The sequence below is a fragment of the Bos indicus genome, chromosome 23, assembly GCF_029378745.1.
Source record: "Bos indicus isolate NIAB-ARS_2022 breed Sahiwal x Tharparkar chromosome 23, NIAB-ARS_B.indTharparkar_mat_pri_1.0, whole genome shotgun sequence".
Taxonomy (NCBI): domain Eukaryota; kingdom Metazoa; phylum Chordata; class Mammalia; order Artiodactyla; family Bovidae; genus Bos; species Bos indicus.
In genome coordinates, this window is record NC_091782.1 from 52120139 (window position 1) to 52148076 (window position 27938).

Here is a 27938-nt window from a genome sequence, read left to right on the forward strand (position 1 = left end):
CCAGGCAGGCCCTCACCTTCAGAACTGAGAGGTCTCATTTTCATTCGTAAACCCTTCTGGGGGAGCGTGCGCCCCGTTCAATGCTGTGTCCTGGTCGTTGCCTGGCACGTCGCAGACACCCTTTAAGGTCTCCGGCTAAGTAAGACGTGGAGTTCAGCCTCCACACAGGCTCGTGAGGTTCCCGCGGCAGCTGCGAGCACTGGCCCCACTGCCAGCCGTCTGCATGGGGACCCAGGCTCTGCTAACAGTTCTGACTCCTCAGGCAGGTTCCTTGACCTCTCTGTTCTTCCCTTACCTAATCTGCGGAGTGAGTAGGAAACCTTTTCTCTCATATAATCAAGAGCCTGCAAATCCAGGAAATGGATCAAGGAGAGCAGGAGGGAGACGGAGGGTAGAGAGGGTGCCCTGGGCTAAGTTCACAATAGACCATCCGCATTCCCGCTTCTCAGAGGCACAGGCACTGGGGGTGTGGTGTGCACTGACAACGTGAAGCCCGTCTTTCGGGAAGACAAGGAGAGGGAGTTGGGCGAGGGGGACAGGAACGTCTGCCGGGCTCTGTGACAAGCCCGTCTCTGAAGATCAGTGGGAGACAGGAGGTTAGAAACGGTGGTCCTCACTTTACATGTCAGACACGAAACGCAGGCAAGGAGACATCAGGAGGCAGCAGGGTAACAAGAGGCGTGTTTATTACATTTTCCTAGTAGGTCAATTAGGAACATTGCTGCTGAAATGCAAGTTACAACTCAAAGGACACTGGGAAAATTAGGATACATATTGAATATTTTCAGAGGTCAGCTTCCGTATCTTGATCACTAAACGGAAAGATTCTTCAGAACAGTCCCTTACCCTACACGTGGAAGGAGAAAAAGATGCCACGATGATGAAATCTATCAAAGTAACTGGAAAGCATTTTAAAAGTCAAATTGGTGCACATTAACGGACATAAAAAACAAATGAATTTGTAATGAACACTGCTATAAAAATTCACGTCTGAACTAGGACGCTACGAAGAAGAAAACACTTCAGGAAGCTCGATTTCTAACGCTGCCCTAACGAACAAAGTGACTGTACGTTAGCCATCTGGCTTCTTTCCTCTCAGTATTTAGATGGGAATTCCGGGAATTCCTTAACGGTTTGACCTGCATCTGAAGACACGGGATTCCTGCTGCAGAGATTCTCTTTCTCCCCAGCTAGCTAGAGTTCCACTATGAAACCACGATCAACTACAGGTGGAGAGGAGGCGGCGTGCACCCAAGGACAAGGCACGTCTCACTGCCTCCACCACACACCAAAGACATGTCCCGGGTACGTCTTAGGGAAAGAAAGTGGTAATTACGGTGATTAAAAAAAGTGGCTTTCTTTTTAAACAGAAAAATTACTCTGCGAGAAAGAGTGGAACGCAACAGGCATTGGGGAATAAAGGAGAAGGATGCTATTAATAAGAACTGAGGGTGAACTCATGCTGGGAAGGTCTTAAGGTTTATTTAACCTTGGAGGACAACAGGTCTACCTGAAGAATGATCCTAAGATGTGTAGGCTCAACCACTCCCCCAGCTACAGAGAAAACTATGCTCTGTGGGTCACGTTCTAGGACTTACAGACCCTCAAGTCTCACAATCACTTGATACCATTTTTGCCACAAAGTGAAATAAAGCAAAACCTTCCTGAGAGAAATGGCAGAGCGGCCGACACGGGCTCGCCCGCCTGCTGGGGACTGTGCACCACCTGCCCCACCCTGCAGGCTCACAGAGCTCTGGGTCTCTGCCTCAGAGACCACGGGATCCAATACCACCCCGTGTGCGAAGATCAAGACTGCTCATGGAGGCAAAGAGAGTGTTGAGCCCAGAACACCAGAGACCTAGGGAACACCCCTCGCGCTCCCCTCGAGGAGGACCACGGCTGTGCTCTGGGTATGTGGCCTATTCTAAGACCTCGACAGCACTGGCTAGGCAGACCCCACGGGTGAGCCGCAGAGGTGGGCGCCCCGGGAGCTGAGCAGCGCTGAGGGCTTGTTCCTATCCCTGGGCATCGATCCGCCAAGAAGACACGACCCCCTGCGGCGGAAGACTGCCTCTGGATGGATGTTCTTGGTCCGATTCTGACAGCCATGTGCTAGGCGGGATCTCCGAGTCCACACCACTAACACTGCTAGGTCTGACGCCTCTTTTCACTCCGGGGGAGGGAAGGGGCAGGGGCAGGAAGCGTGATGAGTGAGCACTTTACAATGAGCACGGGAGCACTACTCTCAGTACCAAAGGGCAATGCACCCTAAATCATCATGCTGAAAACTGAACCACCAGACAGAAATTAAACGGAGGGCTCTTTGTTCTCAACTCTTTTATGGGACAGAACCTTAGCTCATGTCTTCTGGAGCCATCATCTTCCACTGAGCCGCACCTACAACACAAAGAACAGGCAACAAGCGACTTTGTTTGTTTACAGAACGCGCAACAGTCGTGAAGGCAAAAGACGAACTTTCTAGCGGGAGTTAACTTACTTAAATAAGTGTACAAAACGAAGCCGTGAAAAATCACCAGAAACACACCAATGTAACTATTCTGAGTGGCAATCAGTAGGACACACCCCACTGTGCAGCACGTGTATGACCGCCAGAGCTGCCTGGTGGGAAATTGCTACGCTTAGTTCAGGCAGGAGAGCTGCACCTGTGGGCCTTGCTTACAAGGCCTCACCGCCCGAGGACGAGCACGCCTGGCGTTCACGTGGTTCACGGCTGCACCACAAGGAGAGGGGGGCAGAGTCAGAGCTGGCCTAGGATAGCATCTGCACCTTCCTGGCTGCAGGTCATTTCATGCCTTTAAATGGAGCAAAACCCACCAGAAGGATGCTGCTACTCTGATTTTCCATTCTTGAATGCACCAAAATGTGCATGCTTGTTGTAATTAGGTGCCTGGGTGAATAAAAAAATCCCATTTACAATTTAAAAATATTATGTTAACCTCTAAAAATGTGATTACTTTCCACACTCCTCAGGGAGACAAGCATTAATTTTACCACCCAAACAGAAAAGATTACATTTCTGAAATTCTCTGCTACCATGTTAAAAAAAATTACTAATTCCTTTGTGTTGCAAAACCAAACTGATTGACATGATTTTGATTTAAACTGTTGCTAAATGTTTATCTACACATGCTGTCAGAAATAACCTTGTTAAGAAGGTGCAGCTGGTGTCTCAGCAAATCAGACCCTGGAGAAGGCGGTGAGTGGCCTGTGCCCCGTCTCCTGTTCTCTTTCCGCACCATCAGAAGGAAAAGTGAGAAAACAGCAGAAACATTAGTTAAATCCTGGACTCTACCCCACGACCTACAGGAACTACCTCACTACACTGAAAGCTGACAATACTGGTAGAATTTTTTGATGAAATAATTAGGATCCTAATTATTAATAAAATTACACATTTCTGGTTAGCTTACACCTTTAACGAGTAATTCTTTCAGTTAAAGAATCAAAGGAAGAAACGCAAGGTTGCTTTTCATTCTACGTGGTTTACCTGACTTACCAGCACTGCAGACAGAAACTTTTAAAAATGGCTACCAATGCCTTGTTCACAAAAGACTTTATTATCTAGTGATGCATACTGAGAACATACAGAAATCTGCATGGTCCACGCCACATGCAGCAGAACAATCTTCACTTTACAGTAAGTGAGGGTCAACTGTTTTATGCAGTAGACAACACTTTAAAGTCACATCCTTAAAGAAAAGCTTCATTTTACAAAAGAAATAAAAGGTAAAGAAGCAATTACCGCTTTTAAAAAGCAGCTGCTTTGTTCAAGAGTGGAAGGTTTATGCCTGTATTGAAAGACAACATGATCACAAATAATGAAAACAATGAACAAATGAAAAACACTTTTTACCATAAAGCATACACTTTCAAAATGACATACAAATAGTTAAAAATTTCATTACGTTGTCTATCTAACTTTTAAATATGAGGACTTCCAGAATTAGGCCTCAGCATGTGTTATCAGTAAAGGAAACTACGCACTGTTTCTGTCACTAGGAACTGTATTTAACAAAATGTGTATAAAGTCTATAGCAAGTTGATTTAAAAAAACGAAAGTTACTAAGAAACAGTACACTGAAGGCGCTCTACCCATCAAGCGCGTTCTCTTCCAATCGCAATGTGATGAACAGAACAGAAACTGTGCCTACCCACAGCTGTGATGCCAGAAAAGAAACAAGATCAGCTCTCACACATGCGGGGAATCCTGCCACAACGCTAACGCCCCTCATTTGTCAACTCTTCCAGTAAAATAACATCTTACACACCGGTGATGTTGATGGTTCAGCTTACCTTCAGTGTACTGAATGCTGTACACAACCTGCTTTAAAAGAGGAGACCGTCCCTGCAGGCAGGCTCAAGAAGGAACAGGCCCCTTCGGCACTGACTACGCCCAGGGCATGCTGCTGTGGCCTGCACACACACACCTAGGAAAACGTGAATATAAACAGCATTTACGCTGGCCATTGATCTGAAGACCACAATGAAGCCAAGTTTGCTAAAATAAATCAACCACCCATATTCCTACTCATTTTTTAACAGATGCTTTTGTCTTTTATGTGAACTGCAACCATTTACATTAGCACTGTAATTCTGTGCAGTCTTGGCGATTAAAACAGTTCTACAGTGAGATTTCACATAAGACACAAAACAGATTAACTACCATTTCTAAAAGAAATATCACCCTTGGTGTTAATTCAAATATATCATGCTTCCTCAAATTTGCTGGAGAAATATTTATAAGTTTATATACATTAATAAACTGCTGTGAAATTTCTTCAGTCTTTGTATTTAATTACTCAAACCCTTGGAGCTTCTTCGTCTCATTTAAATCTTCTCCTGGATGAAGGCATGCTGCAGGGCCTGGTTGATGCTAATCCGTTTAGCGGGGTCCAACATTAGGATCTGGTCCAACAAGTCCTTCAGCTGGTGTACTTTTTTACGCTGGTCTTCAGGAAGTCGCTGGCACCCAATCAAGTCAGCCAACAGGTCCTTAGTTGGATTAATGGTGCTCATGACAGTAACTTTCTCCTACAAATAATTTTTTAAATGTGTATCTCTAAATAAATTACTAGACACATATAACCTAAAAACGTAAATGAAAAAAGGTCAACCCCAAGTTAGCCATGATGGCTTTTTTAAACATGGTTCTGTAATTTTATAAAAAGATCAGAGTAAGAACAGACAGGAATTCTATGAGAATTCAAAATCACAGCTGGTGCGTGAACACAGGCATGGGGTCTGCAACAGCGCACGCCCACTGGCCTACCGCCAGGCGCGGAGCGGCTGGTCCACGGAGTCGCAAGAAGGGGGACGTCCCCCACGGGGGACAGCAGGCTCTCTGAGGAATTAAGTACAGTATTTTATAGGTAAGAGGCGCCAGGGAAGAATTTTTGATCAGGGAGACTAACACGATCAGATTTGTTTTTAGATCTGGAGGCAGCAGGGAAGCTGAATGAGAAGCCAGACCAAGACAGTGATCCAAGGAAAGAGAAAAAGGCCTAAATATGATAAAATAAACTCATGCTAGGCAAACTTTTTTACATCTTTTCATCACCTGATGTGTCTTATTTCAGAAACTGGCCAACAGGAACAGGAATAGATGTGTTTTAAAATATTCACAGCTCCTAGACCATCCAACACTCAATCCATCCATGAGCTGTAAGACAATCATTTAATGTAGCACACCTAGAGGACACTTACCCTCTCGGTCACTTTATCAACTTCTATGTACATGAAGTTGAGGTTTTGATCAAAATGTTGGTCTTTAAATACGCCTTTCCGAATCATCTGGCAATAAAACAAAAGTTGGATTTTGAGCTCTTACAAAACAGTCTGATCTACCGATAACCTAATATATAAGTCACACAAATATTACTATTTAGTCTCTCTGGGTTTGCTTACTTATTTGAAAATGATCTCAGATTCCTTGCTCTTGAGAAAGTAACATATTTGGAAAAAATATAAATGTTGTACCTAAAACTACTTAATAACATGAAATTAATTTTCCCAGGCAGTGAGTTAAATAAACCCATTACAATATCAAGTTGTACTTTCATCATTCAAAACTGAAGACTAAACAAAGACTTAAACCAGCTGTCCTTAGACAGGAAAACATTACACAAGCGGGGCCTTGTCTCCTGGCAGGTTAAGAAACCTCAGGACATTTAAAACATTATGTTCTAGTAACAGCCCTGAAATGACACCAGGTCAGACCTCATTAAAGCAAAAACCAACAAAACTAATCTCTGTCTTGGTCTAAACAAGTTCAACAGAAGAGAATCTGAATAGAACCTAAAAAGATGTCATTTCATGTGGCTTTTCTTGGCACCTTTTCCTTTGCCCAGCAGCGTCCAACCTTTAATAAGCCGAGTGCCCTCAAGTCCCGCTTCCTATAGCCCCTGTGGTTCTCCGATGACCAGGTCCTTCCTCTGACTCCGTCTAACCTACCAGCATCTGGGTCTTGCCGCACAGTCACCAGGGTGGGTGTGTGTCACCCAGGGGCAGTCAGCAGGACAAGGGAAGGCTATGGGTAAGTGGGAACAGCCACGCCCTCTCCCCCTGCAACGCAGCCCCACCCTACACACCCTGCTGCTTAATTCAGGAGGGGAAAGAAACGCACAAGGACAGCCTTCAGATAGGAAAAGGAAGATGGGATTCTCCCATTCTGAAATGGGAGCTCTTGGCTGCTTAGCCCCACTAACTGAAAAGAGCTCAGGAATCAGGGTAGCCAGCTACCTGCCTCTCAGAAACTGGTGTACACTCACCAGGGTGAGCGTCAGCCACCCACAAATCTACAGGATGATAGGGCTAAAACCGTAAAAACAAGCTCACCCAAACATCCTACCTTATTTGGCATCTTTCCTTTGAGATCCATGGCGAGCTTCAACATATGGTTATTGGTTTTGCCAGGAAATAAAATTTTTCCAGTATAGAGTTCATATAAGGTGCAACCTACAGACCACATGTCTATACCATAATCATAGCTTTTACCTATAACTGAAAACATAATATAGTTTTAATACACAAGGATACTATCAACCAACTACTATTTATTTCCATTTACTTCCATCAAGAGGGGCATTAATTTAACTGGGACGATATAACCATTACCTCAATATTCACACTTCAGCATGAGTCTCATGTGCCTTCCCACCAATTCTTAACAGGGACTCTTAAAAACCTTAACAAACGAGGCCCTGGGGAGGAATTGAAGAGGCAAGAGACGCAGGTGTCTCTTCTCTCTCTTCATTTCCCCTTTTGTGGAGGGGCTGACTGGCCTCCGCCAAAGCGAAAGAGGAGAAAACCGCACAGGTCCCAGACAAGCCGTGAACTGGACGTGACGACCAGGCCGGAGTAATGCGGCAGTCTTCTAAATCTGAGGCCTTCCGTGCCCGTTTGTGACTTCTGCCACAGCTAACTACCATCACCCCACCTGAGGAGGACGCAGGGCTGCCTTCCTTGGCAATGACTCGAGCGGCTGCTCAAGTGCAGCAGGAAACGGTGCCCAGTGAACCGGGGGCTCCCCCCGCCCATGACGGCCCAGGTCAAGGAGCTCTGGAGGAAACTTACTGATCTCAGGAGCGCGGTAAAACCTACTGACAAGGTAAGGCGTTATGTCGTTATCTGCAACATGTGAGGCTGACCCAAAGTCGCAGAGCTTTAATATAGTTTTTGATTCATTAACCTGCAAAACATTTTATCGGGGAAGTTTGACTCAGGCCAGGAATAAAGACATAATCATAAAAATAATTGGCTTTGAGAAGTTATTTCCAATACTGAGAACAAAAGTCACTCATTTAAAAATTCCTTTCCTAATTATAATTCAATTTCTTAATTATGAATAATTAAGAGCTATAATATTCTAATTAAAGAACTTTCTTTAACGAGGAAATAAGGGATAATACCAAGTGAATTTGATTCTAACCAATGCTATTTAGAAAAGGTTGGAGTAGTGAGAGAAAGCACTGAAGCCAAGGATCTTCTAAAACCCCCCAGAAAACCCGAACACAGTCAAGTTATTACTTAAAGGAACATGAAGACGGTCATTGAAAAGAGATCGGACTTAACTTTCGTTTGCCAGAAAATTATGATGGCAATGAAAGCAGAAGGATTCAGATTAAATTGGACAAAAACAGAATAGAAACATTCTTCATCTGAAGCTGTTAGACCATCCCAAACTTAGCACTTATGTCTTGAAAAAAATTAAATCCCTTAAGTATAAAGAAAGTATTAGTCAAGAAAATGTTAAATATATCTGGCAAAACTGATAAACATGAGCACTCTATTAGTCATCGGTTTCCTTCCCTTTGCAAATACTTCCACATACACAGTAACAGTGACATCTGCTGAGAAAGGCTGGAGGTGCTCCCATGCCTGCTGCCATCGTGAGTCAGAAGCATGCTCGGGGTTAACAAGTGGAGATAAGTCACATTCCAGAGTCCCTTCCCCCCTTCAAAAGAGACACACACAAATTCCGAGTTGGGACTTGAACTTGGCCTCTTGTTCCCACCCCACAGAAACCCAGCACTTTAAACAAACACCCCCGGGCCATTCCCAGGCTATGGTGGACTGGCCACTACAGGCGACGTCCACAGAGCTAAGAGAGCAACAGCAACGGTCAAGCACCAGGCTGCACCTGGAGAAATCGGGAAAAACGAGATCTCCAAACGCAAAGCGCTTCAACGTTCCACACATGAACTGCACTCAGCTACTTAAGTGCTTCAACGTCCCACACATAAACTGCACTCAGCTACTTAGGGATGCAGTTTCAACAATCACAGACAAAAACCCCAGGGCCACTTTCAGGGGATGCTGGGTGGATGGAGGGTCTTTACCAGCAGCTGGGGACCTACACCCGGGCAGCCCTCATCCGCTGGCCCTCAGGGAGCCTAGCACACTACTCTGTCAGACTGACAGTTGAAATGCTGGGCTAAAAGCTTGGGGTTTTCGTTAATAAGCAGCTCCACTTGGTCTCTGATATTTATTTCCTCCTTTCTTAGGAAGAATGCCAAACTGTCTGAAATCCACGTGAAAACCTATACTAGTTAAGCACTAACTCAAAGATGAATGAAGGTTTAAAGACAAGTGGTTCTGAGACAATGGCAAATGTCATTATTTAACCTCAAAGTGGTTACAGAGATGCTGTTCACTGTGTGATTACTTCTGACCGGCACGTAGTTGATACGTTCTCTGGTATGGATGGTGTATTTTGTAATTCAAAAAAAGAGAAGAAAACTGGGGTAAAAGTCAATTATGAAGTTGATCAGGCAAGACTACAACTCATACTGTGCCTACCATTTCACTGAGAACACTCATCGCCTCAAACCCCAAGTTACCTTAGAAATGCAGTACCTTATAAACTCAGACCAAACTTAACAAAATGGAAAGCCTCGATAATGTGGGAGTCTGGAAGGAAATGGTCTAAGATATTTAAAAAGAACAACGGAAATCTGAACCAAGTGTTAAGTGATAAGGAGTTTGAAACACACTTTAAAGGGATCTTTCTTTAAACACGTGGGACGTGCTACGGGCAGATTCCCCACCCGTGAACACGCCCTCGGCTCTTGCCAGCATGACCAGGGCTGAGGAAAGGCTGGGGACGCAAGGGGTGTGTGCAGACCAAGCACCCCACTGGGATGAGGCTTCAGAAACACACACACCGGGAAACCGGACCTCCACAGCAGCAGCCACGTGCTGGGAGAGGCACGCCTTCCACACCAGGCCCAACCACGCCTGGGCTTCCCCGGTAAAGAACAAAGGACGAAGATCATTCCTGGGCACCCTAAACTCAACTCCACGCGTCCACTTCAGAGGGGGTGACTCCCTTAAACGTCCCTCACGCCATGAAGCTAGAGAACAAAGGACTGCCTCACTTTGGTGAGCACGCCTTACACAGCAGGCCCAACCTGCAGCACTGCTGCTCAGACAGAGAGGAAGCCCGTCATCGCGCACCCAAGGACTCTCAGGGTCTGGTGGGCTCGAAACCCATCCATCAACCGGAGGAGGCCGGGACAGCAGCCTACTTCCTCTCTCTTCATATATTTCACTATAACACTTCATGGCCCAATTTCCAAAGAGTGAAAAACTGGTGAAGTCATTTGTAATGGGTAATTAATACACGGAATGACTCTTGGAAGATGTAATTTCTACAAGACAGTGGTAATCACGTTACAGAAGGAGCTGTACGGATGAACAAGGCCGTCTGATCACTGACTTACCAGGATATTGTCTGGCTTGATATCTGCATGGAGGATATTGCATCTTTTAAGGAGTTTCAGAGCCAAGAACAGCTGCTGACTGTAGGATCGGACAGCCTTAATGTGAAGGCCAACATCCTTACCGTATTTTTTTAGCACCTCTCGTAAATTCATACTTGTAGGAAAGAAAAAAAAACAAAATCAGAGGTAAAAATGAAAATTTAAAAAAGCAAAAACACTTTCAAGCATGAAGTAAAATCAATTCAGAGTATGAAATACAGTGAAAACACTGTTGAGGAACCCTCCCGCCCACCGCCCAAATCTCTGATAAATTATGCCACACTGAAACGAGAGCGTATGAACCGTGTGTACACAACAGTTTTCAAAATGAAGAGAAGGGAAGATACGCAGGGGTAAAATTCCCACTGACCTAGAATGGGCAGGAACACGAAGACATGGATTTGAAGGCTGAAATCATATTCCTACTCCATGACTCCCGTTCCTGTTCATCCTGGCTTAATCTTTCATTGTAGTATTTAACTTTCAGGGAACTCTCAGCTGAGCTCAAGGCCACACAAGGTGGGCGCGTGGCACACAGCACACAGCCAACTACCGTCTACACGGTAACAACCGCCAAGAAGCTACCTTTTCACCAACAGTTAAAAGACAAAAGCCAGAGCCAACTGGAAAAACACATCAAACACCCAGAAAACTGGTCACAGCATTTATCTGAACTGAGGATGCAAGACGGGGAAGCCGAGTTTCCAGGGTCATGATGTCCAGGTTCAGGCGTCGTACCTTAGAGGCTCAAACACCAGGCACAGATGCTGTTTGTGATAAAAATGTCTGAAGAGTCGCAAACAATGAAACTTGTCATCAGGATCAGCGTCATTAAGTTTTTTCAAGAATTCTAATTCTTTTAAGCCAGTTTTTTGCCTGAAAAGAAAATTAGGTCAAAACTGGATACACCAAGAATTTAGGAAAAGTAAATAATGTGTATTTATTTTATATATTTATTTAGCGATGTGTTAAGTTTTTTTTAAGGTACTAATAAACAATCTGTTGAGGAAGGACAAGTCTCTGCGTCATTCACGCAATACTTCCCACTTGGCCAAATACTGTTTTCATGGAGCTAATTTCCAAAATAATCAGTGAACAAAACAGAAACACCGAGCAACAGACCCACCTTGCTTGGAGGGAAATCAACCTGGCACATTTTATCTCAAGATGCTTCGATGCAAATATCATCCTCCAAAATTCTAGTTACAGTTTGACAATAAGCCATATTTTAAAGCTAGTGTCTGGATTTCCATCGAACTAACCTTCTAAGCCCAGGGCAGCCCAGGACCTCAGCATAAATCTAGACACTTCTAGTGCTTCTAAACCAACGCTAAGTTGAGTTTAATGCAGTTCAGTGTGTGGAATGCTGTTGCTGCTAAGTCGCTTCAGTCGTGTCCGACTCTGTGCAACCCCATCGACAGCAGCCCACCAGGCTCCCCTGTCCCTGGGATTCTCCCGGCAAGAACACTGGAGTGGGTTTACATTTCCTTCTCCAATGCATGAAAGTGAAAAGTGAAAGTGAAGTCGCTCACTCGTGTCGGACTCTTAGCGACCCCATGGACAGAGCCTACGAGGTTCCTCCATCCACGGGATTTTCCAGGCAAGAGTACTGGAGTGGGGTGCCACTGCCTTCTCCAGAGTGTGGCATAGATTGTGTTAAAGCAGTATGGCAATGACCTCATTGTTCGTAGAGAGAAAAGGCAACAGATAAAAGACACGAAGGATTCCTAGACCTGAGTTGTCATCTTTTGCAGGCCATATGCTCGGTGACAGCCAAGCAACACGACCCTTCGAATTTGCACCTCTGGTCTCGGGGTTATGACAGTCACAGTCAAGATCAGCCAAAAGACAAGGGCAGAGAGGAGGGGGTCTAAGCGGACAGTTCACACTGTAGGTACTGAAACGAACTGAATACAATCAGTTGACAGTTCCAAGGTGTCACATGTAACAACACGTGACTGTAAATTAAATACCCACAAAGAGCTGCTCTGCCGTTTCATAAGCCCCAAGCTGTCCTACACAGAGTGCTGTCACTGTTTAAAACACGCTTGTGTGTGAACGCCTGTGTTGGGCTGGTTCCGCAGCTCCCTGAACTCACATGAGCTCGTTGTTCCTGATGATCTTCACGGCCACCTCCTGGTTGGCCCTCGCGTTATCCCTGGCTCGGACCACGTTACTGAACACACCTTGACCCGTGTAGCCGTACACGTTGTAACGCTTATCCAAGACTTCACCTATGTTCACACCTAAAAAGGTAAACTAAAACATCAGAATTCTGACCGTGATACATTAATGGACACATCAGAAATCAGAAGGCAGGAAACACAGCGTGTTAGGAACGCGCCCAATCGCTCCGGTGTGCGTGGCTTCCTGGACACCAGAGTCCCAAGGCCCTGCCTCCACACTGCACGCCAGAAGCTGCAGGCCTCCAAGCGCTACAGAAGTTTCAGGGAGCACCCGGGAACTGCTGACGCCCCCAACCCCGAGGAGGCAGTGCCGTGGTCGCTGCAGTCTGGCGTGACTGGCACCGCCAACCCCCCCGGGAGGATTACCTGGGGCCTGAAAGTAACTGAACAGACTTAAGGTGCACGTCGGGTCGCGCTGCACTCCAGTCTGCGAGGCTTCTGGGCGGCGGCTCGGGCACACGCAGCTGCCGGCGGTGCCACACTCGCAAGTGACGGCACTGGGATGTGACCTCCAGAGTCCCCCCACGTGGGAAGCCTCGAGCCACACGATTTTACAAAGCACTATGATAAACTCTGAAATGAGGAAGGACTGTGAACTTACGGTAATAGCCTTCTGCATCAGTCCAGTTATCCCTGAGGTTGGGATTCTCTTTGAAATCTTTCCCAATGCCAGCAGCCCGCAGACGCGCACTCTGAAATTAAGGGAGTAACATGAGCTATTTACCCCCAATTTAGGCAGACATTTAAAGCACTTCCTTTAAACTCTGACAAGAAAATTTCATGCCAAGTTAAATAAACTCTTACTATGACTCACGTAAATGCAACGTAACAGAAACACGATTCCTGAGTCTCCTGTATCACAGTACTGCTCAGGGAAAAAATTCACGTTATCTTCACATTTCTCCTACTGCCCCTGTTCATGTGACACCCTGGTCTCTCCCCAGCTCCACAAGGAGCGTCACTGGCTGCACTACAGGAGCGCCCGGTGCTTCTGAAGACGTTTTCCTTACTCATCACTCGCAGGACACCCGGAAAACCCTTCACACCCAGGCAAGGGAAGCTGCCTCAGAATCACGTCATCCTCTCCTAACCCGTCTCCCGTGCGCGTGGCTCACACTGGAGACGCGACTTGCTGCCGAAGCCGGTCGTGGTGTCTGCAGGGTCCCGGACACTGCTGGTCCCCCGTCCACTTTTAACGCCCCTGCTGTGTGCTCTCTGCACGCGTGCACCCCCACTTCCCGTCACCAAAGCTTCCATGTTTCTCATGTCCCCTAATTTATGATGGAAATGGTCTGCTACTTTTGAGACCATTTCTCAAGGAAAAAAACTGATAAAATGTTTAAAAGAAAAAATTTCTTAACCCAGTCCTTATAACATTCCCGGTTCTTCAATGAATTCCATTAAGCTCCAAATCCCAGGTTCCCAATACAGAAGCCCTGAGTGGAAGGCCTGAAAATTACTCATGTCACCTGGTCCCCCACTAACCACAACACACACAGACGTCTGTAAATCCAAGAAAGGAGCTGTTTAAAAAGAAAATAACTACACATTTAAGTCATTCTGTATTTAACTTTTACGAAGCCCTGATTCTTCTTTTCTCGCTAGGTATGTGCATACCACCCAAATATGTATTTGCTGTATGTACTGATTTTAACAGTTGTTCTTATGACTAAAAATACTCACATCAAAATAGGCAGCAAACATATCATCAGATTCTGTAAACATATCAGGTGCCAACAGCTTCTTCTGAGATGAACCTGAATGGAAATTAGCATTAGTATTTGGAAAATGGAGAGATACAAACTGAAACACAAATAATACACCAATGGAAAATCACTAACAGCAATTCAAACTTTTTCCTCTTGTATATCAGTTTTTCATTAAAACCCAACTTAATATCACTTCATAACCCAAGATAAAATAAAGCTATCTACTTTTTACTGAGAATGCATTTCAGAAAATTAAAAAACCTAATATTGATACTTTCACTAACATTGAACTATGCTAATAACTAAGCAACAACTGGGCTTGCCAGGTGGCTCAGGGGTTAAAGAAACCACCTGCCAATGCAGGAGACTGGAATTCGATCTCTGGGTTTGGAGGATCCCCTGGAGGAGGAATGGACCACTCGCTCCAGTATTCTTGCCTGCAGAATCCCATGAACAGAAGAGCCTGATGGGCTACAGTCCACGGGGTTGCAAAGGGTTGGACATGACTGAGCACACACAAGTAACAATTATATACCATCAGGAAAGCTCCTCTTTAAATTGCCAATTCATACCTCAAAAGGTTAAACCCTATATCTGGATTTTGATTCAAACCAATGAACTATAGACATGAGATATTTAAAAATCGTCAATTTTACCAAGTGTAAGTAATGTGTTTTTTAGAAACCTTATCAGAGATACAAACTGGATTTTTCCCAGGTGAAATTAATCATGGCCTTGCTTTCAAATATTCTAGCAAGCAGAACCAAAGGTACTGAACACGTGTGGTGGACCGAGTGTGAGCTCCAGCTGCGGTTACGGGGACACTCACTGGGGCGTTCTGAACACGGCATTCCCCGTCCCCTTCCTCTCCCTGCTGCAAACAGCCTCTGGGTGAAGTGACGGAGCCAACACCCCGGGGGAGAAGAGCACAGCCACAGAGATCTCACTCACTCACCGTTGTTCTGTTCAACGGCCATCAGATTATGCTTGGCTTTGACGGAGGCCTCAAACGTGTCGACGTTCTCGCGCTCATACTCCTTGACATCGGCAGCCACGCGCTCCAGGATGTCATCAGGAGACGGGGAGCGGGAGCGGGTGCTGCTCTGTGGGCTGCTGGGCTCGGACGGCACCGACAGGTTGCTGTCGTCAGCAAGGTACTTGTATTTCTGTAGCGACAACACAGAGCATCATCGTCACCAATCGGGGGAGCTGCACTGAAAACCTGAGTGTCAAATAATGCTAAAAAAAAAAATAAATAAAGGTACTGATGCCTCAGCTGAATCAGATCCACAATCCCTTATGTGTGATTCCAGACCCACAGAACCGTGGGAGGCTTTCTACGTTTGGTGCACGTTCATTAGGTGGCAGAATCTGACCTCAAGACGGGACTCTCTGAGTGTTCCCAGTGTGAACACAAGGTGTCTCACAGCAGAACGCTCCCAGTGTCTGATAATGGGGTGCTGTGCTCGCCCCCACTCAGGGGCTAAGTAAGATACATGTATGCACCACATTACCTTCTAAAACTCACATATTTCTCAGTTCTGAAGCACATCTGGCCCAAAAGGTTGGAGATAAGGGATTGTGGACCTGGGTAAGAACAGAAAAAGATTCAACCAAGTCTTCAGGGGTGCCCAGTAACTGCTCAGTACCAGTTTCCGCAATGCCCCAGGGAGGAAAGTCGCCTCTGGAATTCCAGTTACGCCCCAAGTACTCTGGAATTCCAGTTCTGCCCTTTGCTCTGAGATGCTGGGGTTGCTGCAAGTTCACACAGGCTGCTACACCTACCCTTTCCCTGTCTGCTTCCTCCTTACAGCACCCAAGCATCTTTCGTGTCTTCCAGAATTGTTCTCTCAACTCCACCCTCACCTCCCATCACATGATGGTGAGAGAAGGCACTTTATGAGGACAGCCATGCTCGCAGGGCCGCGTGGCAGGCCTCCTCTCTCAGGACAGCCAAGGAGAGCCGGCAGCCTTCTGCACAGCTCACCGTCTTGAGGCCTACGTGACACCCTTTCCCGCCCAACTCCTGCATCACTCGTCTTTCCAGGAGTCTTAAATTTATTGAGACGTTACATTTAAACATGCACATCTGTATTAGAAAATCTACCATTTTTACTAGGCGTTAAAGAAAAATCTTTCTCACATATAACAGGCTATAATATATATAATTTTTATGCTAAAGGAAATTCTTCCAAGAAAGCACACTCCAAATTTTGTCTTACAACAGGGCTTTATATGGGAATCCTATGTATACAAAAAAGATAACTATTTCAATTTTATTAAGAAACTATCTTTTTTTCATGACCTATTCAAGTGCTCTACCAACACTTAATTGTTAAAGTAAAAATCCTTCATTTTGTTTAAATAGTGGTTATTTAAGGACTGTTGATCAAAATGTTACTAAAATCAATACCTGAACGATGGCCTGTCTTTGTATTCTTCTCTGTTCTATCAAGGCTTCTTCATCTTCCTCCTCAACATCGAAGTCTTCAAGGCTTAGGAAAAGTTACATCCATACATGTTAATTCCAGACATCCTTATAGAGTCCAAAACTGTTAACTTGCATACATTTAAACAAATAAAAGCTGGAAAATGTGGGTCATCAGTAAGTGAACAGAACCTTAAGCCATCTCACTCTGTCCTTGCTTTTAACCTGTCCTGGTTTGGAATCCCAGCAAGTAAACTTAACCTTCAACGTCTCCTTTTTCTCCTCACCTATCTCACTGCACAAAGACTGGAAACAAAAGACAGATCCTTAAGCTTAAAAGTCATCACTAGCTGTGATCAAAATTATAGATGGAAATTAAAGACTTTCAAGTCACACCATGTTTGTCTAATTTGCAAAAAGGAAGTTATAGGAAAGTTCCATTCTTACTTGTCATCAGATGAAGATTCCTGCTCGACCTTCATTCCTTCAGAAAGACTTCCTTTAAATTTGTCTTCCTTTACTTTGCTTCTGCTCCTCCGTCTACGACCACCCCGTGATCGAGACCGCCTTCTCAGGCGCGATCTGCTCCTCCGACCTCTGTCCCTGTTTGAGGAGAACAGAGAGATATATATAATATATAGAAAAGGTCAATTGAAGTTAGGGAGCTCTGAGTGTGCTGGGGCACGGATGTTACAGGAACTCTCCGTACTTTTCAAAAGCTCGATTTTGTTATAAATCCAAAACTGTTCTAAAAATAAAGTCTTTAAGGGGCCAGCGGAAATGTTTTAATGAACAGATTTAAGTTTAAAGCAAACTCAACAATCTTTGTGTGTGAAATATTGCACGCTGGGGACAGAAGACTGCATGGCACCACAGCTAGTTTCTCAGAGAAAACGGCTGTTAAGGAAAGCCACCCACTGAGCTTCAAAAGCTCCGGTCTGATGGACCAAAGGGGAGGCTTTACCTTCTCCGAGGAGACCTGCTTCTTCTTCTGGGAGACCGGCTCCGTCTGAGAGGGGAACGAGACCTCCTCCTAACAGGAGATCTGCTGGCCCGTCTGCGAGCTGGAGACCACCTGCTGATCGGGCTGGCGTCCTTGGACCTTTCCCGCCTGCTGAGGATGTCATCTCGAGGTCGTGTTCTTAAGGGGACCAGACACAGGTTCAGAGAAGAATAGATCAAATCAGAATAAGCGAATTTCTCCTACATGTAAAGGCACTTTAAGAAAGGGCACAGTAACCTAAAGATTGCAAACACAGAATAATGTTTTGTAACAAAAATTAGGTGACAACAATAACGTTTTGGTGTAATTGTCGACACACAAGAGAAAGTCTATTTCCTCTGGTCTCACAATTTGAAGAATTAGTAAAGATTATTTATATTGTTTATCTTTTTCTCATTTCAGATAAAACTTGCCCATATAAGGAATAATATTCCATTCCCTTGGTTTGAGCACTGATTTCTTTCTAAATTGTCGACACTTCTTTTTGCAATCAAGAGCCTTATTTTTAATGAATCAATTAAGAATAAAATCCCTTTACAATCAACATTAACCTTAGAAGAGCGGAACTTTAGGTAAGAGTTAAGAGAAAATGCCAGTCCACCGTGTCATGGAAGTAAATACTGGTATAACTTATCTGGAAGGAAATATGGCAGTGTCTTTCTGAAATGTAAATATACGTAATCTCAGACTGTGTAATTCCACTTCTATGAAACTACCCTAAAAGAAGCTTTACACAGACTCAATGGATATCTCTGCACACAACTGTGAAAAACTGGAACCAACCTCAATTTTCATCAGTCTCAACAAAGGAAGTTGAATACATTATGATACATCCACAAAGTGAAGTATCATGTTGCTCTTACGTAACAAACACCCCTTATATACTGCCACTCAGTATTTGATGAGAAAAGAAAACCACGGCTAACATGAATGGTATGAACCCTATTTTTAAGAAGTAGCATGTGCATAGAGAAGGGGCTGAAGAGAGACTGCTGTCTCAGGAGTGGCAGCAGACGAGGGATGGGAAGAGTGAGTTTACAGGTTTCCTGCAGGATTTAAACGTCTCTTTAATTTCATGCATTTCTTCTGTAAACTAACACTAAAAACTCGTTTCAAATATTCAACTCTAGTCCCTTAAAGAACTCGTAAGAGTCTCCTTTTCAAACTGAAAGCAACTGAAAGAGAATAGGATCCTTAAGAAAAGATGTTAAGATACTAACACTGTCTCCATGCAGAGCTACAGGCAGGGGACCATTCCATCACTTAGAAGTAAAGAATCAACAGGAGCTCTTAATGAGAATTGCATTCTTGAAGCTTCTCAACACACAGGATAATTTAAACTTCAACATCAATTCATATTTATACCTATACACAGTAGATGGCTAGGAATTCATGAAATTATGAGCCAAGAATTGGTGGATCAAATGTATTATGTAAATATGAATTATTTTTATTACGACTGATTAAAAAAAATCATTTTACAATAAGACTACAGGTATATGAGTTAATAACAAAAAAATTTCCCATTTTCAATTGTATTTTGGGGACCAAGAAAACCAACTGTAGTTCCAAATATATTGTTATGATTCAAAATCACACCAATTCAAAAGAATGGACAGGTCACAACCCTTAAACTGATACCTCCATTTTTAAAAGTTCCAGCCCACACTATTCAAAAAACAATCCCTGCTCTAGAAACTAACACCTTTCCCATAAAATGCATAGACTCAGACTTATCAACCAAATTTCTTGGATTTAAAGGTGCGATTCTGCACGAGATACTAAATTAAGAACTTTAAAAAAAAAAGTAAGTTCAACATTTAAAAGCCACCTACAGTCAAGACACTGACAGAAGCAAACAGTGACACCGTCAGCAGACAGGACAGGATTGTATCGAACACTAAAAACTCCTATCACCTCTGTTTTTATTGTCCACAAGCTTTAGCTTCTCCACTGAAATCTGCTGCAATGGTAGGAACCACTACGACTCTGAAATCAAGTTACCTTGGAGAAGAGAGGCGTCTCCTTTCGGGCTCCCTGCGTTTTCTTTCCAAGGACCGGCTCTTGGCTCTCCTGCCAGGCGACAGGGTTCGAGAAGGTGACTTGCTCTGTTTAGACCTCCTGTCATTCACGAGTGGGGATCGACTTCTTCTGGACTTGTCCCGCTGTTTCGGAGACAGACTTCTTCTTTTGGGACTGCGACCAGGTCTTCTGCTGGGTGACCTGTTTTCCTTCCCAGAGGAAGCGTCTTTAGAGGGAGACTTGACCGGCTTCTTCTCTTTGTCGGCTTCAGGCCGTTTCGATTTCCTCTCTTTGGACCGTGACCGTCTGTCTTTGGATTTGCCTCTCAAGTCGACTGGGGATCTAGATTTCTTGCCTCGATCACGACTTCTACTTTCGTTTATAACAGGGGATTTCTTCCTGTCCTTTGCCTTACTTTTGTCTTCGACTTTAGCCTTGTCGTCGACAGGAGATCTGGCCTTCCCAACTTTCTCTTGAGAGCGCCGTCTGAGGGTGGGCGACTTCGACTTTCTGGCTTCATCTTGGGACTTACTTCTTTTGGAGGGGCTTTTTGACTTTTTCCTCTCCTTTGACTTGCTCCTTGTTGCCTTCTCTTTAACTATTTCAACACCTCCCTTACTCTTCTTTTTATCAGACCTGTGTCTAGTCCGTTCTTTGGATCTGCTTTTGCTTCGCTTTTTTGTACTATTTTTATTGTCCACAAGTTCAAGTTTGCCCTTCGTACTTGAAGATCTAGTACTAGACCTATTTCCATTTCTTGCCTTTTCATGAATCTCCCCCTCTTCTTCAGAGCCGGACTCATAACCTTGTAATATGAGCCCCATCCCAGACTGGACCTTTCCTTCCATTAACTCGTTATCGAGTTCAGCTTTAATCAAGGCTCTCTGCTTCTCCAAGTCTTCCAGCAGAGCTAAATCATCAAGTTTAGTTCTTTTTGCTGGAGACATACCTTCCTTGTCAGAAGCGTCGGCGACCTCCTTCCTTTTGTGTTTCTTATGTTTGTGCTTATGCTTATGCTTTCTGTCCTTGTCTTCTTCCGAGGAGTGCTTGTGCTTCTTGTGTTTGCTTCTGTGTTTATGCTTCTTTTTCTTGTGACGACTGTGCTTATTTTGAGACTGGTCTTCCGAGACTTCTCCGTTTTCTTCATTAACACTCTTTTCAGAATTAGCATCTTCCATCCTATAAACGTATCAAACACATTTAAAAGACACGTTACTTATGGAGCATTCAGTCGTAAAAAAATAGCAATGATAAAATATATCTCGATGTGATACATGAAGTTAGCCACTGAAATATTTTATTTCAAAGGTATAGGGCAAGAACTGAGCTGAACAGGGATTTAACTCTGTTTCTAATGGTTGAACTCACATACTGAAAGTATTAAAGGAAATACATAATAGGGGAGGTTAACATAATTATACTTTGTAAAAAAGGAAATTCAAACCAGTAGTTTTTGCAGTAAGTTAACACTGACTTTCTTAAAGTCACTCAGAAACGTGGTTTTTAAACCAGCATTTCCCATACCACTCCACACTAAAGGAACCTGCCCATTCTTTTTCCATAAAATATTAGTAATAACATCCATCGGGACACTAATCACTTTCCCCACCTGAAATTCGGAAACACACACACACGCATATATCACACACACACATATCTCTCTCTCACACACACACACACACACACACACACACACTTAAATCTCTAGAGCCAATATTGGGCCTGTAAGTGGCATCTTAGCCACCGTGTGCCCTCCTCTCTCTGGGCAGCGTGATGAGATCGCCGTGCCATCCCGCCCTGGGCTCCCACCACGGACACCGTCTGCTCCTGACCCTGACCAGCCGCATCCTCAAGGCTGAGGCTCGAGGGTCACCAGAAGCAGGTGATCCTCCTCCTGACATCCGGTTGGAACAATATGGATTAATTTGCTCAAGTCCTCCAAATTATATACTCCTATACTTTTAATAAGTTTAATGTTTTAATAGTAAGTTTAATGTTTGCACCATATACTACAAAGAGCTCCTGCAAGTCAAGAATTAATGGGTCTATTCAATCTCTTTTAACATTTAAAAGAAAATCACCTACACACAACGTAGGCATTAAGTCAGGCAGCAGAAAATAAAATTTCTTGCTTAAGGAAAACTTCCAGTGGAAAAGAATCACATGCCTCACTGGAGAACTGCAACGATAAGACCTGAGTAAGGGCATTATGGGAACGCTGACGGATCACTTTAAAACATTCTGAAACGCTCAAGGAAGGTATCTTGTGGATCACAGAAAAACCCAAGCGATTTGTTCAGCAGGGACTTTGGGGGAGAGAAGTTTATCAACAAGGTATTTATTTGGATTAAAAAACAGGCTGAGTAACATTGACCTGAAGAATGAGTATGACATTTACCAGAAAGGTTAAGGGGTATTTTAGAAGAAGGAAAAAAGATCAATGTTGCCAGGGTGTCAAACTTGGGGAAGAGACTGGTCTAATGGAAGCTAAGCTCTCAGGTGGACCGATTCCAGGAGATGGAAAAATACAGCAGAGGATTCTGGGAGCACACAGCTGAGACAGTGGGGAGGCTCAGGAACCGCAAGGTCGGGCTGCTTGACGGACGGTCCCCCAGCCTGGTCTCAGTCTTCAGTAAACTTGGAGGGGCAGGGGCACGACACAGTGGAGGACACCGGAAAAGATCCTGGCTCACAGTGGTGAGGGGCGTGGAGAACACACAGCCACCACACGGCAGGAACTGGGGGTTTGGGGTGTCACACTGCCAACGCCCTTTTCTGGCACTGTGGACTATGGGGAAGGAGAAAGTACTATCGAGCTGCAGAGCAAGCTGTGTGTTCAGCTGAGTCAGGTCTCAGTCTGGCCTGACTCCTCTCTAACGGAGTATAAGAGGACACAGGATAAATAGTGTTCTGGGATCATTAAAATTTGCAAAGACTTGGAAAAAGACAGCGTAGTATCTTTGTATATTAAAAAATACCCAACAACATGGCTCTATCAAGGAGGCGGGGGGACATCACAGATTTAAGGTGAAGATACAAAGGCATTTCAACTGTGTTCGTTGTATAGGCTACAACCTCATACAGGTAACCGTCTCCCTTTCCTAGACTCTCCCATCCCACAATCCAGAAGGTGGGGTATAAGTCCATTTTCCTGAACCTTGACTTACAGGGGGAAAGTGTGGGATAAATAGAACTAGGCTAAATCAAGATAGAGAGATAGGCAGGGAGGACCTTTATGAAGGTTGAGAATGATTTTCAGGAATATAAAAATCTAAGTGCCCAAAGTACAAAATTCTACTCAGTAAGCTAGAACTCAATCTAAAGACCCTCTAAGAACGCCCCAGAAAACGGACAGCTGGGTGGTGAAGTCTCCAGAGGTTCAAGTCCCGGTCCCACTACTGACTAGCTGCGTGGCCTTACTGAGCGTGAGCTTGTGAGAAAGAACAGTACCTACCTCCGAGCACACGGCGAGGACCACACAGTTAACATGCACAGCTCGTAAGGCCCAGCACAAATCTCATGCCCAAAGTCAGTCGTGCTTACTGTTCAGACACTGGGCAAATTTACTCCCCGTGGTGCTGGGGAGCTGCCCACGGACACTCAGAACGTGACTTTAAAGAGCAAGGGTCCTGATCAAACCTCCTTGCTCCAACGCCGCGTGCAACAGATACCCCCAGTGTGCCCTCAGACAAGCCACTCCAGTGTTCCCCACTGTAAAAGCTGGGCAAGTAACACTTCTGACCAACCACAGGTATGTCACTGCAACGAGTTCATACACATAAAAGCAGTCACTCAAGTGCTCAAGAAGCGCTGTCTCTGCCTGTGTCCCCACGACAGAGGTGACATCACACTCAAGGAGGCAGACAGGACTCATCCGAGGGCATGGGCACACCCAGCTGGTGGGAAGGCTGGTGCTACAGTGGACGTCAGAGCTCTCGCTTCTGCTTGAAGATGCTTTTAAAACACCAGGTCACTGTCAACCCCGAGAGAAAGCTGATTACTGCTTCCTGCCTCGTTCAGAGTGAAAACCTGAACCCTCCACAAAACCTGTAGCATCAGCCCAGCCTCCCTTCAGCGGAGCCTGCTCCCCCCAACCCCACGGCCCTCCTCCCCAGCACGTGAGGGCCTGGGCGCTCCCCCGGGAAGTATACACTGCCCGGCCCCTCATCTACCTCAGGTCTTGGCTCAAGTTCCACTTTCTCAGTCAAGTTTCCCTGACCAGCTCACTTAACTACAACCCCCACCCTACTACAAACACATTCCCTTTCTCCCCTGTACTGTCCTCCACCTAGCACAACTCCTGTTTGTTCCTCCTATTATAACATAAGCCCTGTGGAGCAGGATCTTAATCTGTTTAGCTCACTGCTCCATCCCCGAGGCCCAGAGATGATTTAACCCTGAGCGGGTACTCAGTAAGTACTTCTGTGTCAAGGGAATGGTTCGCAGAGTAACAACAGGTGGCTCAGTGCTAAAGAATCATCTGCCAATGCAGGAGATGCAAGAGATGTGGGCTCAATCCCTGGGCTGGGACGATCCCCTGGAGGAGGGCATGGCAACCTGCTCCAGTCTTCTTGCCTGGAGAATCTCATGGACAGAGGAGCCTGGCGGGCCACGGGGTCACAGAAGAGTCGGACACGACTGAGCAACTCAACAACAATGTATGCAGCAGCATTGCTGGCCACGTTGGTCTATGCCGTCTGTGCACACGCTCAGCTCTTGAAGGGGAACACTTTGTTTTTGGCTCACTTACACTCCAGCGCATACGCCTATTTCTTGACCACAATACCCTCAAATGATTTAAATTTAATCATCTCCCCACAGAAAAATCTGCTCTTCTAACCCTTTTCCAATGCTACTTATAATTTACAAGTTTCCCAAGGCATTTCAAATCCAAATACTGAAGGGTTTACCTTCAGAGGAATTTCCTTCAAAAGAAAACCTAGCATCTAATGTTTCTGAGAATCAGGATCAACATCACGGTGCCCAATGCTTTTGGGCATTCCCAGAAGCAATCCCAGTTTTCACTGTAACTTAATGAATGTTAACTCAAGAAATGACTAGGTTACTAATAAAATGCCACCTGAGTGCCTTAGGGCCAGCTAGCTTAACCTTAACTCCAGAGTTCTCTTACATTGGGGTTAGGCAGAGAACAGACCTCCAGCCTCTTCTGTTGATCTCTTAAAGCAAATTTCAAAGAAAATAACTGAAGTCTGACTAGGCACACGAGGAAAACTTGAACTCAGCCCTTCAATGGCACCCATGTCGCATATAATGAGCACACTTGTGCTAGGTCACTTAATTTAGGCTCATTAACAACTTTCTTCTAAAACTTTAGGAAAAGGTTTCTTGTAAAGGAACCTGATCACCTTCTTGGACGATTTACATTTTGCAATCTAACACTACACATTTAGTAGGTATATTTCTATACCAAACTGGTCTACAACAGGTTTGTCATAACCAGTACTTACTGAGAGCTGAGTAACATCCTCCAAATCTCATTTGGAAGGAAAGCTGCATTCGGAGTGCAGACAGCATGGTAGTGTCAAACAGTATTTACTCATAGGTTAGCTTATTTCATCCTTCAAACAACCCAGAGTCTTGGGGCATCTGGCACAATAAAAATAGCCATGGAACAACTTTAAAATAAAGCGACCAATTACCAACCACTAGTATTATTTTAACTTCCCTCTTCACATATATATATATATATATATATATATATATATATATAAGAATATTCCTAATAACATCTTATATGGGAGGCATTCAATTCATGCTTTGGAGCTGGGGGCAATGGGGAGCTAAGTGAATGCCACTGCTTTCGACAAGGAAAATAATTACAACTAAGCCTGTTTCTCTGACAAGTGAGACTCCTTTAATACAGAATTAATGCAGATGCAAAAATAAGGATGGATTCAAAAGACCAACCAGTCTCAAAAGGAACCATTCCACCCTCACTCTTTCCAAATGGGCTATTAAATTCCAAAGAGTTGGAACTGTCATATCATAAAAATGAACCTTTCTGGGATACTGGAAATAAAAATTATTTCAAATGTTAAAGGCTAGTAATATTTTAAACAAAAGGAACCACAACATAGAGTGAGAGACCAGAGCACAGAGCAGGGCTTCACAGCGGGGCTGCCCGGGTATAAACCCTACAGGGTTAGTGTGACCCTGGGCAAGCTAACTCAATTTCTCTATACTTCCAGTTTCTCAATTGTACAATGTGGGGAGTGTCAGGACCGCCTCCACAGGGTTGTCATAAAGACTGAATGAGGTCGGATTTGCTCAGTACCTGGTCTGGGTAAGTTCAAGTAAGTCAATGCATATAAAAATTTAAATGCTTGAAACTATGAAAAAAGACTGAGCTAAAGACATCGACAAACTTAAAAGCCACTGAAAAGCATTCAGGGAGCTTTACTTTTTCAAAATATTCCACTTGGAGGAGATTCCACGTAACTGTGAACTCCTTGCTGTGTCTTCAAAAATAACCTACTCAGACATTACATTTCAGCATTCAATGTGGGCAGCCAACATGGTACTTGCTTTCCTACTAAACTGTCATTTTCTACACTAAAACGTTTCAAATAAGTGAAGGTGGGACACATATAGACAGAATACTCTGCGCACCAAGTGTGTGTGCGTGTGTGCATGTGTGTGAGCGGAGGCACAATAAAGACCACCTCACTGCCACTCACATTGCAGGAGCCGAAATAAATACGATGAAAGCTAGTGTTATTTGAGTATAAACATGGCTGCATCCTTCTTGACAAGGAATCTAAACCGTCCCTGAAATCAAAGTAATGGACATAATACTACAGAAATTTAAACAGGTTACTAGAAAAATCAGCTGCATAGCCTAAGATTTTCATAGGATCTTCTCATGAAGCCCGGAACAAGGCCTCACTGTGAACTCTGAAAAACAGAGAGGCAGGTGTACTTCAGAACCCACGTGCCCTCTTTTAAGTCAAGCTGTGGAGATAACAGAGCAGCTTTCAGAGGCCCTAAACGAAATCTCCCGGTAACTCTCTGCCTAGCAAAGCAAATCCCCACGCAGTCCGGCACTGGATGCACAGCGCTGAAGCGATGAGCCGGCCGGGGAGGTGCAAAGATTTCTCCTCTGGTCAGTCCAAAGTTGCCGGGAGACTATCTCTACCTTCTTCTCAAAACAGCTGGAAACAAATCAGATAATGAGGATGCAAGCAAAAAAAAAAAAAAGGCGCTACAAGAATACTGTCTTAAAATCCATTTTCTGTTCTAGGTTCCTGAGCTTTCCCAGCAAACACACGGAAAACACAACACACTGCTCTCAGTAAGGGAAGGGTTACCCTAGCAGAGTACGCGAGGATGCGTCCACTCGGCCGCATCGATGCTTACGTTAGCTTGACTACAGACACGAACCGCTCGGGTTTGCAAGGAGCTGACCGTTCCCACTCTTTATTCCACTGGGGCTCCCAGAGAAGCGCTGTAAACTCGGGCCAAAAACCCTAGGTCTCAGAACCGAGAACTTGGTCTTACTTTGCCTCGAGTTTGCGAGCTGGCACACCAGCTGCGCTAGGCAGAGGAGGAGAAAACACCGAGGGGACGCTGGGGCCGAGAGCACCGGGCGGGAAGGAGGGAGCGCCCGCCGGCCGCCAACCGCGGCGCCGGGCGGTGAAGGAGGGCGCGCCCGGCGCCCCTCTGCTCCCGGCCCCCAGCCCCGAAGGCTGACACCGGCGGCGGCGCGGGAGCCGCCTGCGGAAAAGAGCGCTCGGGGATCGCCGCCGCGCGGGCCGCGCCGCCCGGGCTGCTCCGGAAGACCCGCTCGTCGCCTCAGAGGCGGGCAGGCGCGCCCGCGCCGCGGCCTCGCGCTCGGGACCCGTAGAGGCCGCTCGCGCCCTCGCCTCCCGGGGCAACGCCGCCGCGGGCCCCGGCCGCCGTCGACCCGACAGCAAGGGCCTCCGGGCGGGCGGAGCGCCGAGGCCGCCCTCCCGCGCCCCCAAGGTGCCGCGCGGGAGGCAAAGTTTGGCCGCGACCGCTGGGCCGCGAACTTTCCCGCCCGCTCGCCCGCCCGGGCGGCGCTCGGCCCGTCCCCTCTCGGCCGGCCCCCAGCGCAGGCCCTCCGCGCCCCGTATTACTTACTCCGGCTGTTCCCGCAGCGACGGCGCCTCCGCGGCGGCCATGTTGAACTTCCTGACTCCTCGGCAGCGGTGGCGGCGGCTCCGCGGACGGCGGAAGCCAGGGGAGGCGGAGGAAGAGAGAACAGGGCCGTCGCGCATGTGCCGATAGCGTCGGGACCCGTGGAGCTCAGCGTCGCTCGAAGAATCCGGA

At 45.6% G+C, this 27938-nt stretch overlaps 1 protein-coding gene across 29 annotated transcripts; it reads right to left on the reverse strand.

Annotated features, from left to right (window-relative positions):
• Positions 1 to 669: 669 nt before the first annotated feature.
• Positions 670 to 27938, reverse strand: PRP4K (pre-mRNA processing factor kinase PRP4K). 29 transcript variants are annotated; one of them, XR_011563544.1, is made up of 19 exons: positions 27750 to 27938; positions 19611 to 20807; positions 17568 to 17744; positions 17051 to 17206; positions 16589 to 16670; positions 15131 to 15341; positions 14150 to 14223; positions 13068 to 13158; positions 12379 to 12526; positions 11019 to 11156; positions 10242 to 10395; positions 7594 to 7708; positions 6869 to 7020; positions 5725 to 5811; positions 4315 to 4448; positions 3764 to 3809; positions 3165 to 3247; positions 2353 to 2397; positions 670 to 847 (listed from the first exon to the last, which is right to left on the reverse strand). XR_011563544.1 is itself a non-coding variant. In XM_070778471.1 (17 exons), the coding sequence occupies exons 1-15, from the start codon at positions 27884 to 27886 to the stop codon at positions 4317 to 4319; spliced, it is 3051 nt and encodes a 1016-aa protein (XP_070634572.1). In that variant the 5' UTR covers positions 27887 to 27938; the 3' UTR covers positions 670 to 3240; positions 3764 to 3809; positions 4315 to 4316. The 29 variants fall into 29 exon arrangements, 5 of the variants coding, with proteins under 5 accessions (XP_070634572.1, XP_070634571.1, XP_070634570.1 ...); XR_011563543.1 differs by having other exon boundaries at positions 670 to 2397; positions 3165 to 3240; XR_011563542.1 differs by having other exon boundaries at positions 670 to 2908; positions 3165 to 3240.